Here is a 13,389-nt window from a genome sequence, read left to right on the forward strand (position 1 = left end):
GGGACAAGTGGTGTTTCTTCCCAATGAAGAGGCGTATCTGCGAGAATTAAAAGATTTGTTGTTTGGTGAAAGTGAAATCCACATAAGCGAGCAGCAGAGACGCAGGCCAGAGGGGGTTGGCGAGCGAAGCAAACAGGGGGTAAAGCCCCCTAGCATATATATAGTAAAAAGGAGACACAACAAAGTGAAAGGGTTAGGGCATTACCTTGGTGGCCTCTGTATAATCTGAGGGAATGCATGATAACGTAGCACACAATCACTTGCAGAGTCATCTTTCCCGACGTGGGTTCAGAACAGAACTGAGAACATGATGGCCAGTTCCTGATTATATAGTTACTCTGCAGGGAGGTGCGGGTCCAGGAGGGCAGACAGTAGAAGTGATGTCAGAAGTGAAGTGGCTATCAGTATTCTGGAAGAGCGAAAGCATTAGACCACAGTACCAACACCTGCTCTGGTGGGTAAATACCGTCAGTAGAGCCCTTAAGCTGCCCTCCATGCGCATGGCAATATAAATACAGAAATATATATATTGACTTTTTTTTTTACTTAGCAGATGCTTTTATTCAAAGAAGGGAGGTCTGCATAATCAAGTAATGTCACTCTGGGGGTGCTGTTTAGGAACAAGTGTTACGGGACAAGGGTACAAAATTGATCATCACAACTAGAGAGCTCAGAACAAACATCCTCTTGAGTTACAACTCCTTGATAATAAAAATGTATCAGTTAGAAGTTCACCAAACAAGAGAGTTTTCAAAAGCTTCTTAAACATACTGAGGGAGTCAGAATTCTGAATAGAATAGGAGTTACGCATGCATGCAGTGGTGGCATCGCCAGACGCTGATCATCAGCAGTCCTGAGTGGGGGCATAGAACTTCACAAGCCCAATGTAGTGATGTGAAAAGAGCAGTGACATGAGCCCACCTCGGCTGTTTGAACACCAGACACATTTTGAATCATCTACTGTGGCTTGGTGACACGCTGGTACTCCTTTGGTACAAGACCAAAGTCTGGACCAAGCGTTGTGTTGCATACTCTGTTAGTCACTGTCACTGTATACAGTGAATCTGCAAGACTGAGAGACGGTAGCAACGTGGTCCCTGAAGAACAGGTGGGCATTAATCACTACCCTGCAGTTACATACTGACTTGGGTTTTAGTGATAATAAACCAAAATAATATAATATATACAAAATAAAGCAAGTCATTCCCCAGAACTTTAGGTAGATGCCAGTGTCTAATCCTAAAAATGAATTAGATGAATCAAATGAATTAAAATAATCAATACACTTAAACGGGCAGTTTGAAAGAGTCGATTTAGTAATGTGAATCAAAATGCCCATCACTAGTGGGTAGATGTCAGACTCAGAATATGATGAAACCTGCCCTTGCATTCTGATATATCAGGTGATGGTATTTACGTCATACATTGATGAATAAATGAACAATATTATTACTAGCAAATAAGGCAAAAGGACAAAGACCATATGCATGTAAGATTACACCTTCCTCATATGCCCCACCCACATCTGGCCACACCCCCTCCTGTGATCCGCAGGGAGGGGTATTTGAATAATTAGCCAAGTTTTCAAAAAAAAAAAGTAATTAAAGCCACGCCCACCCTCAATTATAATACATATACGCCCACTTTTTTCTCTACTCCCCCTCCCCTCCATTGTTCAGGCAGGTGAAATAACTGCAATAAAGGCACCATGCAGTCATCATTATAAACATCCTGTCATATCTTCATCAGGAATAGTGTGATTGGATCAAATCAGCTCCCATCAGCTGCAAAAACAATATATGAATAGGACAAGACAGCTTCTGAGGCAAGTGACTGAGTGATGCAGAACGAGACACTTTTAAGTAGAGTTTGCCATCGGTCATTGAGTAGAAATCTCGCAAGTCGCGTGTATTGCGGGCTGCTCGTAAGAAAGATGCGCGCGGCGACGTTAAACGGGAAGAATGTGGCGGCTTGCCTCGCCTCGCGCGGCCCTCTTCGCCTGCTGGGCTTTGACGTCAGAGCTGTCAGGAGCCGCACATGGATCGCGACTCGGCTGCGCTACCGCTCCAGTCGCGCAGTTGTGCTGAACCTGAGTGAGAGCTGCAACTGGGGGGGGGGTTCGCCAGCTGATTGATCGGCTCGAATTGCGGGGCATTTGCAAAGGGGTTTGCATTTAACACAGAAACCTGAGAATTATACTTCATTTTTATATATATATACATATATATATAAATATATTTTCGTATCAACGCGGAGTTTGTTTTTTTTGGGGGGGAGGGAGAAGGTAATGATGGCTAGACCGCTCACTATAAATCCAACTTTTCTACCTCCAACCCACGGAGTGCTTAAATCTTTACTGGAGAACCCACTGAAGTTGCCGCTGCACCACGAAGAAGGTAATTCACCTATTTACTGGGCGCACTGGGGCGGAAACTCAATTTTATGGATAGGGATTTTTTTTTTTGTTAGCTCCGCGAGACGCGTTTTTACTTCGATACTCCAGAAGGATGTCTGTGCGTTTTTATATTTAAATCTTAGCAGGGTGGACAAGAGTTGGTGACTAGAATGCACCCTGAGAAGCAATAGCTGATATAGGATGTGAAAAAAGAAATCAGAGAGTGGGGCCAGCAGGGTATTTAAAAAGGAAAGAGAAACACCGGAACGCTGACAGCCCGAGCGTGATCGGTGAATGCCGTCAGCTCGACGGTGCTACTGGGTTGGGATGTCATCTTCGAAAAAGTGCATTGACATGGGGACCCTAGGTTCAGAAAATGAATGGATAGTCTTACAAGAAGAACGTTTGTAATTCGGCTGCTGTTGACTACGGATTAGAGGCCGGCGATCTCTAAACACATATATACAACATTACTAGCACTACTAGTTGATTTAAAATATTGTTAGAATGAATCTAATATTTGTTATAATATTTAATGCATTGCAGAGATTCGTATAACTACAACCTCTGCAACTGGACATTTGTTTTAGTGAACATGACACATTTTGTGGCACAACATTGTTAACTGTCATGTAGTTCTATAGCAAGCTTTTCATAAGTTTATTCCCTTTATTTAAAAAACGATTCTTCTATAACGCTTGTAACTTAACTTCTGCTTTGGCATAATTCCTACCATTTGTTTGGAATTATCTCAAACAATAATCTGTGCAGCACCCTTAATAACTGGAGCATCGCAGTGTGTATAAAATATGCCTATGTGGTCTTACAAATGATTTAAAACGTTCATAACAGTAAAATATTACAAATGTCATGTGTATTTTTTTATTATGTATATTCATGGTTTTCATACTGTCTGTATAAATATTTTATGAAAACATGTACTTATTCTTTGCAATCTTAATTTTTCAGCAATCAAAATAATACTATTTTCTGCAACTACTTAGGAAATTTAACATTTAAAGCATTTGAAAGCCACAGCTTCAAAGCCGTCTAACTCCACCCCCTCCCTTTTTTTCTTTCTTTTAGTTGACCTAACTGAACATACACTATTTGAACCAAAACTCAATCATGCCCATTTTCATAATCCAAATCAGATATGCTACACACCTCAAAATGAAAGTGCTCTTCAGGGTGATGCCATTAGAGGAACCAATTTAGATTTCCCAAAGAAGCGCTTGTATGAAGGTTCCAGAAAGAAGTTCTAATGATTTAGATCAGTAATCAGTAAATAATAATGAAAAGACAACACATTTGTGAAACAGCAATGGGTTCGGTTTTTTAAAGGACTCTTGCTGCATATCTATCTATCTATCTATCTATCTATCTATCTATCTATCTATCTATCTATCTATCTATCTATCTATCTATCTATCTATCTATCTATCTATCTATCTATCTATCTATCTATCTATCTATCTATCTACTCGCACACAGGCTGGCTGAGTTCAGGTTTTCTTTAGTATCCTGCTCTAGGTAGTCAGCTATACAGTAAAGATTTCTCTTTTATCCACATATTAGGAACCTTCTCAAAGCCCAAAGAACCCTTGCCAGAATTAAACTGCTCTTTGTCAAGAGATGATTCTACAAGGAGCCACACAACCGAGTGAAGTGCCATTAAAGGACCAATATTTTCAGCAATGTCCATATAATTTTGTATGCTTGTGTTTCTCACATATTTTTTAACTGTTAGGTTTTAGTGCTAAACCTTTGTGAGCAACGTCTTGTACCAAACTAATCTAGCACATGTATGTGTTCAGCAGATGTCATTTGGAAGTATTTCAATTATTACTTGGTTTATCAAACAATTAATATTACTTAGATTTGTGACAGTGTATAATAACTCTTTTTTTGTACACATCTTCTTGAATGTATGATTTGAAACATATAAAACTTCTAAGTGTTGAGTGTTAGCTGTAGCAGACCCCACTTTTCACTATAGCATTTCTGGGAAATAAATATAGGAAAACAGTTATAGGTATAAAATATATAAAATTATATAAAATATAGTTATATTAACGGTTTAGGGTGGAGTGGTGGCTCTGAGGCTAAGGTATCCAGAAGGTTGCTGATTCGAATCCCCGTCACTGCGAAAAGAGATCCTACTCTGCTGGGCCTTTGAACAAGACCCTTAACCTGTAATTGCTCCAGGGGTGCTGTACAATGGCTGACCCTGCGCTCTGAACCCAAGGGGTATGCGAAAACTAACAAATTCCTAATAGAAGAAATTGTATAAGGCGAAATAAAGAACAAAAAAAAATTCAAAAAAGCCCGCTTTACCAAAATTACACAAAGTGGGATATATGAGCCAGAGTGGAGACGGCTGTACGTTTCTGCAGATGAGCCTTCTGCCCTGAAGAGGCCTTCCATCTAGCTGGCCTGCCTGACATGTTTGTTTATCAGCTGCTGCAGCCCGAGTTCTCCCTTTTCTGGATTTCTGTTTGAGTCATTATAGTACGAGCGACGGCGGCAGACCTGTTAGCTGCAGTACTTCCAAAGTGATGACTGTGCAAGCAAGTGGGTCACAGATTAAAAGTGTAAACTACTCCCCGAAAGGAAGCTGTCTGTGTAGCGACTAGTTGGCCCTTTTACAGCTGGCGCTCTACCTTGAGCAATTACTTGCTGGCACCCGCCCAACAATGCCAGCGCTCTGTAATGAGCAGAGTTCCTCCTGGCTTGTGCTTGGCTTACCCTGAAAACTAAACACGCATATTTCTGTGGAACACGATGTTTTGAAACTCTAAAGGATTCATCTTTCTCCTTCAAACGTGTAGACTTTTTTTGTGTGGGACAGGAAGTTTGTGGCTTTACTTTTCCATTTGGAGGTGGCAAGTGTGCCATTTAAAGTGCTCCTTTCATCTCAAGTGCCCTTCACATTATTTTAGGAAGTGATTTTGAGAGCAAAACAGGAGTGATGAGTGGCTATTGAGAATCCTCATACAATTAGTGAAGAGTGTTCAATGACACAAACATCCTTTTACAAAGTTTAAATGTTTTGTTTTTTTTTAACACACAGTACTCAATAATATTCTTTGTTAACCTGATTAGGTTGCTTGTACTATCTTGAGGAAAAGTGAAAAAGAACAGTATGTCATGTTTAGCACATCAGCTTACATTGTCGATCATTTTTCAGGTTTTGGGAAGGAAAAAGAGAAAGAGAAGAAGCTTGATGATGATGGGACAGGCACCAGTGTGCCTCAGTCAGCCTTTTTGGGTCCAACACTGTGGGACAAGACGCTGCCTTACGATGGAGACACCTTTCAGTTGGAATACATGGACCTTGAGGAGTTTCTTTCAGAAAATGGTATTCCTTCCAGCCCTGCCCAACGTGACCAAAATCAGCACCAGCAAGCCCCTCTGCAGCCAACTCCTGCCCCAGCAACACCCTCTGTCATGGACCTCAGCAGCCGTGCATCTACTTCAGTTCACCCTCCAATGGTGTCTCAGAACTGCATGAACAGTCCTGTCCGATCAGGTAAAAGTAAGCAATATATTCATTAAATAATACATTGACCGTAGCCCAAGAGAAGCGGTCTGAAAACGGATGGATGGGTGAATGAATGGTCATTTCAGCCAATTTGTGTAAGTCTGCATTTACCCCCCATCTCTCTTCCCCTTCTCCCCATAACGAGTCCAATGGCACCAATGTGAAAAACAGTTACCAATGTAACTGAGTGAGTCTGAGCAGTGTGAAAAAAAATGAGGACACGAAACCGAAATCCTCACATATTATGAATAGCTCAGCTCAGCGATCACAAGAAGAATGTGTGATTACGAATGATGTGCATGTCAGTTATATGTGGCATGAAGTAACTCTTGTGGTTCTGAAGACAATTCTAAACTAATACTTCTAAAATGTCCATAATTGCAGTTAGGTTTACATAGGGCAGTAAACTGTTCAATAAGCAAATTATGGTCCAGTGATACAAAGCCACGAATAAAAGTTAATAACGTGCAATATTGTGCGGTCCTCTCTGAACCTAAAACCTGCTTTGACACAAATATCAGAAAACCTGCTTTCCTCACATTTCCATTATCTGACACTTTGTATGTTTGATTTGCACTTAACCTTTCCTGCCCTGCTCGTTTCTTTTGCTTTCTAGCGTAACAAATATTATATGGAGTGAAGGATACGCGTGTATCTAAACTAGAGCACTCTTTAAAAAATGATTTATATACTTGAAAGAATTTGAACCAACTTCCTCTGCTGAATAATTTTGAATGGATATCTCAAAGCCGTTAGACAGGCGCATAACAAAAGCTCGAAAGTTAGGGTTTCTTGATATGTGGCAAGGCATTTCTAAAACATGAAAGTATCTGGTTTAATGTACATGTATTATTTAGCAGATGCTTAAAAATGATTGTAAGGAGAAACAAACAAGTACTGAACCATAGGTACTGTGGCTCAGTTAGGCTCTGAACAAAGCATCACCCAAGAAAAAAATCATTAAATCGATCATTAAAGCTAACTGCGGCAACCAGCAAATAAAATCACAATAAGTTACCTCTAGAAATCTAACCCGATTCCTTCAGATGTTTTTATCATTTTGTATTGCATCAAACTCAAAAATAGATTGCTGCTGATTTACAGGGATTGAGGATAACACTAAAGGTGTAAAGAGACCAAATGTGCTTGCACTTGTGTTGCTCGACCCGCATCTTGCCTCCAAAACAATATTATAATTTTCAAAGGAAAATATAAAGTGGGCAAATGCTGCATTTCCTTCTTCCCCCATCTGGGTGGGGAAAAGTCAAATTCTTATTTTTTTAAAATAAGGACTTATGGAGATGTTACACTTATCTAAGAAGCATTTTTGTCATTTTATTTGTGCAAGTCTTTCATACAGAATCTTTCTGTCCAGCAAACATATCCTTTCTTCAGACATGATGGGGTAAAGTAAAGAGATGCCAAGAACGTTCACCTGTGGTAGCACTGGTGTTTTGGCACCGCCGTGCTATAATGAACGGCTAGAGCCGTGGATTTTCACCCTTTCTGTACCTTGCATTGGCTAACAAGTGTTCTCGTGTCTGTATCCTACTTTTGATCGAGTAATTCCAAAGTTGGCAGAGATTATTTTTTTCTTTTTATCATGTAATGTTATTTGCAGATAAATGTATTTAGCAGGCAGCATGGTGGCGCAGTGGGTAGCGCAGCTGCCTCGCAGTTGGGAGACCTGGGGACCTGGGTTCACTTCCCGGGTCCTCCCTGCGTGGAGTTTGCATGTTCTCCCCGTGACTGCGTGGGTTTCCTCCCACAGTCAAAGACATGCAGGTTAGGTGGATTGGTGATTCTAAATTGGCCCTAGTGTGTGGGTGTGTGTGGGTGTGTTTGTGTGTGTCCTGCGGCGGGTTGGCACCCTGCCCGGGATTGGTTCCTGCCTTGTGCCCTGTGTTAGCTTGGATTGGCTCCAGCAGACCCCCATGACCCTGTGTTCGGATTCAGCGGGTTGGAAAATGGAAGGATGGATGTATTTAGCAAAAGGTGCAAAGTTAGTCCAATCAAAATGCAGTCAATCCAATAAACTAAAGAAAGATTACAATTTGTTAATCTTAAGCAACACCAAAATACACCCTTACTAGTAAATGGAAGTGGAAAACCGTTTCCTTCATCAGATACTGAAGTGCACATGACTTCATCTTTTTAATTCCATGTCCTTTAGTTTATCAAGGGCCAGAAGGTGTCACTTCCCCAAAGCAGAATGTTCTGTGAAAAAAAATAAAATAATATTTGACATACTGCGTATTAATTACAAGCTGCACAGTACACTTTGACAAAGCAAAATCACAGCTTTATGTTGCATCTCATTCACTAACTTTAAATGGGCTCTGGTCCAAAGCAAGATTGCTTAGGCAAATTTCCATTGCAGCTGGCACAGCTACAGCACACATTTAGTTTATTTGAAAGATGACAATATAAAAGCTCAGCGAGGAACGTTAATCAGACTTTAATGTGGGAGTTGCTATTCAGTGTCTCGTCTTTTTATCTGAATAAATTACATCAGGAATAATTGCAATTTGATGTCTTGTCCTCATCCAGTCTAGAGATGCATAGCTGCTTGGGTAAATGTAATTTGTGCTCCATGGGTGATATTTATTTCTGTGGCACAGCAATTTGTGAGACAACAGAAAATGCCCTTGTCATCAGTGCTCTTTGCCTCCTACCTCTGTGAGTAGGCGGAATTAGCAGGCTTCATCTCGTCTCTAGAGCTTGGCCTACTTTGCCAATGTGGTCTCAGTCAAAAGTTACATTTCAATATTTGCATTTATCAAAATGGTATTTGCTTGCTCTGTTCTAAACGCACAAATATTTGGCTCAGAGTGAGCGCTCTGTCTGGTAAGTGACATGTTCAGTATTGTTTTAGCATCACTAGCTAGAGCTGTGAAATGCTTCCAGTTGCAATCTGTACATTCTGAAATCTCCAGTGTGCTTATGTCACTCTCTTTCTTTTATCGCTTTGAAATAATTACTCCAACTATCTAACTTAATCCAAGTGCATTTCTGTATTTATCTAGGTGCTGGTTCCTGGTTGGCCAAAGTTCTGTTTTTCATTCCAGCCCAAGTCATAGCAAGAGATTATTTTACAACTTTAATTAACCACATGCTTAGATTTCTGTTATTGACTTGCTCTTTAGTTGTTGTTGTTTGCTTCCCAAGAACTGGGCAAAGGTGCTCCTAGTTTTCCTTTCTATATCAGGTGCTGACTTTAATTCCTTCTGCCTGATAAATGAACTAGAGTTTGACTAAATACATTTGAAATATTTACTGTGTACAATAATCAATAGATAGGTACAAGTACAAATGAAGAGAAAGTTCCAAGCAAGCAGCTTCGAACACAGGCCATGTACCCTGAGGAAGCTTTTATGTACTGTGCATATAAAATGCAGTAAAGCTCATAAATTAGAACATGCAGAATACATGGAGAAACACGTATTACCACTAGTTCTGTTACACTCTCTTTAATGTTGCTTGCAAATATGTGAGCTGTTTTTCGTTTTCCTTCTTCCATTCATTTCTTTACTGCCAGCAACCAATGATGGCTTCTTATATATGGTTCAGGTATAACACACAAACATTAAATTTCAACAAGCAAAGATTCCAGGGATTGAAAAATAATTGTAAGGCTTTAAATACACATGAGCTTTCAAAGAAAAAAAATGTATTATTAAATGTCGTACCTTAGGTCTCAATGTGAGCTCCACAAGCCGTGACACTGCTAGATTTGGAGAGGGATATTTTGACACAAACGGGGCCAGGAAGGGCAGAGGGCGGCATGTGCTTCCCCTTCAACATTCTGCAGGGAAAAATATGAATTACAGTACTTTGATCAGTTTACGAGAAGACATAAATAAGCATTTATTTCTGCGTTAATCCAGTGTATTAGGGGTTCTCTGCATTTGGGCTAAAGTTTGTATCGTGAATGCTACTGCATAACTATTCATGAAATAGTGAGACTAACCTGGCGCTAAACGTGAGGAAAAAAGACACTCAGTTTATTTATTTTTTCTTAACACATGCTAACAGAAAATCATTGTTATGCGTCTGACATTTACATATATATTCAGTATTGAAATACTATCCTACTTTTTTTATGACCTAATGCATGATGGATACATAATCCACCATGTCGTCTTAATTTGATTTTCTTTTTGCTCTGGGTGGATTTGTTAACATACTGTTTAAATTGGATCTGATTTTTGTTGCAGAAAATTATTCATACCAATTCCATTGCTCATACTATTTATTAAACAAATGTAGCAACAGCAACTGCAAAGATAAATATCTCACACTTTCTTTTTGGAAAGCAAAAAATGAAATAATGAAAGCACCAAACACAATAAGAGCAAATGTTACATACTGAATTCCATAGATGTATACAAAGGTACATAACATATGATTGTTTTTATTTAATCTGCTAGCCTAGTAAATGTGTTTTATATATGTATTAAGCTATGTTTCTTAAGTATTCAAGCAACATTTGTGAGTGGGCAAGGATATTATGGGCATTGATGTTTACATCTTTAAAGATTTATGGTCGTTTCTCCAATATCACATCTGTACCAGAAGACCCACAACAATACGGGACAGGAGTTTTACAACCGGAAAAACAGGTTGGGTAGCGGACATCATTTGTGTAAGCTCTTAATATTTAGGCAACAGCACAGACTCTGTAAATATCTGTTTACTATTTCAGATATGCAGATAGCACATACATTCATCATGGACTATTCACTAAAGCCTGAACTAATTTTCCATAATGGCAGGGAAAGTTGAGAACAGCCAGCCAATAGTTCTGCTAAATCAGTACTGGCATTCAGCAGAGCTTGAATTTTTATGGTGCTCTGGCTCTAAAACTGAGGTATCTGTGATGTGCTGGGCTGTCATAGTTTTTGGTAAACATTAAATACGTAGTAAATGCTGAGTGGAATATCAGTGTGCGCCATGTCTGTACAGTGGGCACTGCAAAGTATGTATTCCACTGTCAACCAGAGAAAAAATGAAATTATTGTTATTGGTGAGAAATATACCTTTAGTGGTATACTAGCTAACATAGCTGAAATACCCGACATTGCCCAGGAGGAAAATAAAGTGTTTTATTTTTTTAATTGTTTGGGTAAAATATAATAAAGAAAACACAACTTTAAAAATAAAAATATATTAACAAACAAGGAAGACTCAGTAATGTGCTTATCTTGCAGTCTTGTATGTATGTTATCATCCAGGTGACGCTCGGAACCGGCCAACTCTATTTAATTTAAAAAGCAAGAGGGGTGCAGTGTGGTGTTGCTCAAACATAAAGAATGCTTACCTTGATGGTAACATGCATACAAGACCACAAGATCACCCCCCACCCTACCCAGAAGGGGGTGGGTTAGGGTTGATTTCACCCTACAGAATTTTTACGTGACCAATGAGAAACGTATGTACCAAGTTTCATGAAAATCTCTCCAGCCGTTCGGAAGTGATGCTGGAACATACATACACACATACAGAGACGCACATACATTGACTTTTATATTTATAGATTACTATATATATATATAAAACATAGTGGATAGATACTGAGCACTAGTAATGGACAGGTTACAATGACAACATACATACTCAAAGCAAGCATGATTGTTTGTACAGCCTCTTGTGACATACACTGACTGAAGACTTTTAAGGCATAACTCAAAAAGACGAAAATAAAATGCTGAAGAGAAAAAATGCTAAACGAAAACAAAATGAGGCCATTCAGGGCCATCTAAAAGGAAGCAGATGCACCCAAGTATAATTTTACTGTTTCTATTAAGAAAATGCTTATTTTTAATTAACTACAATAGGCTTTTAACACAAACATATCAAAGCCATGATTTAAATAAAGCTGTTTTTGAAAATCTTAAAAAGTGCAAGTAGTTGTGCTGAAGTTAGGTTAGGATTAGGATTTTTACTGGGAATAAAACCTACCACTACCGTCATCCGACAAATCAAAATGTGTATTGGATATTCACAACCTATTCAGTCAGAAACACTATAATCTTTTTAACTATCATTATGTGCACCCAATACAGCATACTGCCAGAAACTCCCCAGAATCTACAGAAAAGTTCTGCTTCATTACTGTCCTCCAAAGATCCCGCAATCCAAACTCAAAATGTTGTCCCTAATGGTAATTCTTTCCAGTGCATCACATCCAGTTACCTATTCCCAAACTAATGGTGCCAGAAAAAATGGGACCTCTTGTGCATACAGTTCTGAGAACTGATGATTTGGACGGGCCTTGGATACGTCCTAGTAAAATATATTCACTTGCCGGCGAAGTGCTGCCTCACCGTTCCTGGGTTCATATTTCAGTCGAGGCACTCACTCTCTGTGTGAGGTTTGCACATTCTCCCCATCAATAAGTGTGTTTTTCTCTAGGTATCTTGGTTTTCCTCCCATATTTCAAAGAGATGCTGGTTAAATTAACAGGCAACTCCAAAACAGCTCTCTGTGTGTGAACTGCAATGGCTCACTGTCCAAAGATGTTTCTTGCCTTGCACCCAATACTCTTGGAAAGCAGCTTTGACAGTTATACTGGATTTTTTTTTTTTTTTCAAATAATGGATGGAAATATTTATATAGCTTGAGGGCATGCAGTTGAGGTGGATTGGTGTGAGTGTGTTCACCCTGAGATAGACTGGCACCCTGACCAGGGATTATTTCGGCCTTGTGTCCTACGCTTGCTGGGATAGGCTGCTCAGGATAAAGCAAGTTTAGGAAACGTAGCAAGCAGTGACGACTAATGCTCTTGACTGATCCTAAAGTACGTAAGCCTTCCTAGCAGGCGCTTGACCCTTTTCTCCTTATCTGCATTTTGACTTTCACATTTTCTGCAGTCCCTGCTTGCTTGCCTTCTTCCTCCCGTATGTGGTATAAAGAGATGTAGCTTTGGATTCCAGCCAATTTTAGACAATGATAAAGTTAGTGATTTTGCAGTACTTGAAATTAAAAACCTAAGTATTCACTTGATCTACGGGTATCATTGATTAGCTGGTGTAAAGGCTTTGCTGTCATGCTCCATGTTGATGGGCAGGACCAGTGTTTACTTACTGGTGGTGAAGCAACTGGGAGCAAAAAAAATGCCTGTTACAGAACCAGGCAGCCCCTCTGCAACTGATGGAAAACGTATAAATATACTCAACCTTTTTTATATAGCACCATTCACATTAAGTGCATTTGCAACGAACTTTACAAAGCAAACGGCAATGCAAGGCGCAGGATGGTAAGGTTCATTTATAAGCAAAATTATGGGTAAGTCATGAGCAACCTCAAATGCCCTGCCATCAGATCAGAACAGAAATTAATTCATATTACACAGGAAACGGAACAGATTCAGCATAAACATGGCATGAATACATTAATATGATTTTAAGCATATCCATCTACAGAAGATATAAAATGGATGGATGTATGG

The 13,389-nt window shown here is 39.5% G+C and overlaps 2 protein-coding genes across 3 annotated transcripts in view; one reads left to right on the top strand and one right to left on the bottom strand.

Moving 5' to 3' along the window:
• The first annotated feature begins 2,018 nt into the window (after positions 1-2,018).
• hlfb (HLF transcription factor, PAR bZIP family member b) overlaps positions 2,019-13,389 on the top strand; it is a 38,711-nt gene continuing 27,340 nt past the window's right edge. For both annotated transcript variants that reach the window (XM_028818685.2, XM_028818686.2), the window contains exons 1-2: positions 2,019-2,396; positions 5,586-5,927. In XM_028818685.2, the coding sequence (XP_028674518.1) occupies positions 2,288-2,396; positions 5,586-5,927 (451 nt within the window). In that variant the 5' untranslated portion in view covers positions 2,019-2,287. The remainder of the gene's footprint in view (positions 2,397-5,585; positions 5,928-13,389) is intronic.
• Positions 9,629-13,389, bottom strand: part of mmd (monocyte to macrophage differentiation-associated) — a 193,040-nt gene continuing 189,279 nt past the window's right edge. The window contains exon 7 of the mRNA XM_051936304.1: positions 9,629-9,744. Within this exon, the coding sequence (XP_051792264.1) occupies positions 9,667-9,744 (78 nt within the window). The 3' untranslated portion in view covers positions 9,629-9,666. The remainder of the gene's footprint in view (positions 9,745-13,389) is intronic.

This window comes from Erpetoichthys calabaricus, chromosome 14 (assembly GCF_900747795.2).
Source record: "Erpetoichthys calabaricus chromosome 14, fErpCal1.3, whole genome shotgun sequence".
In the NCBI taxonomy this organism is placed as follows: Eukaryota; Metazoa; Chordata; class Cladistia; order Polypteriformes; family Polypteridae; genus Erpetoichthys; species Erpetoichthys calabaricus.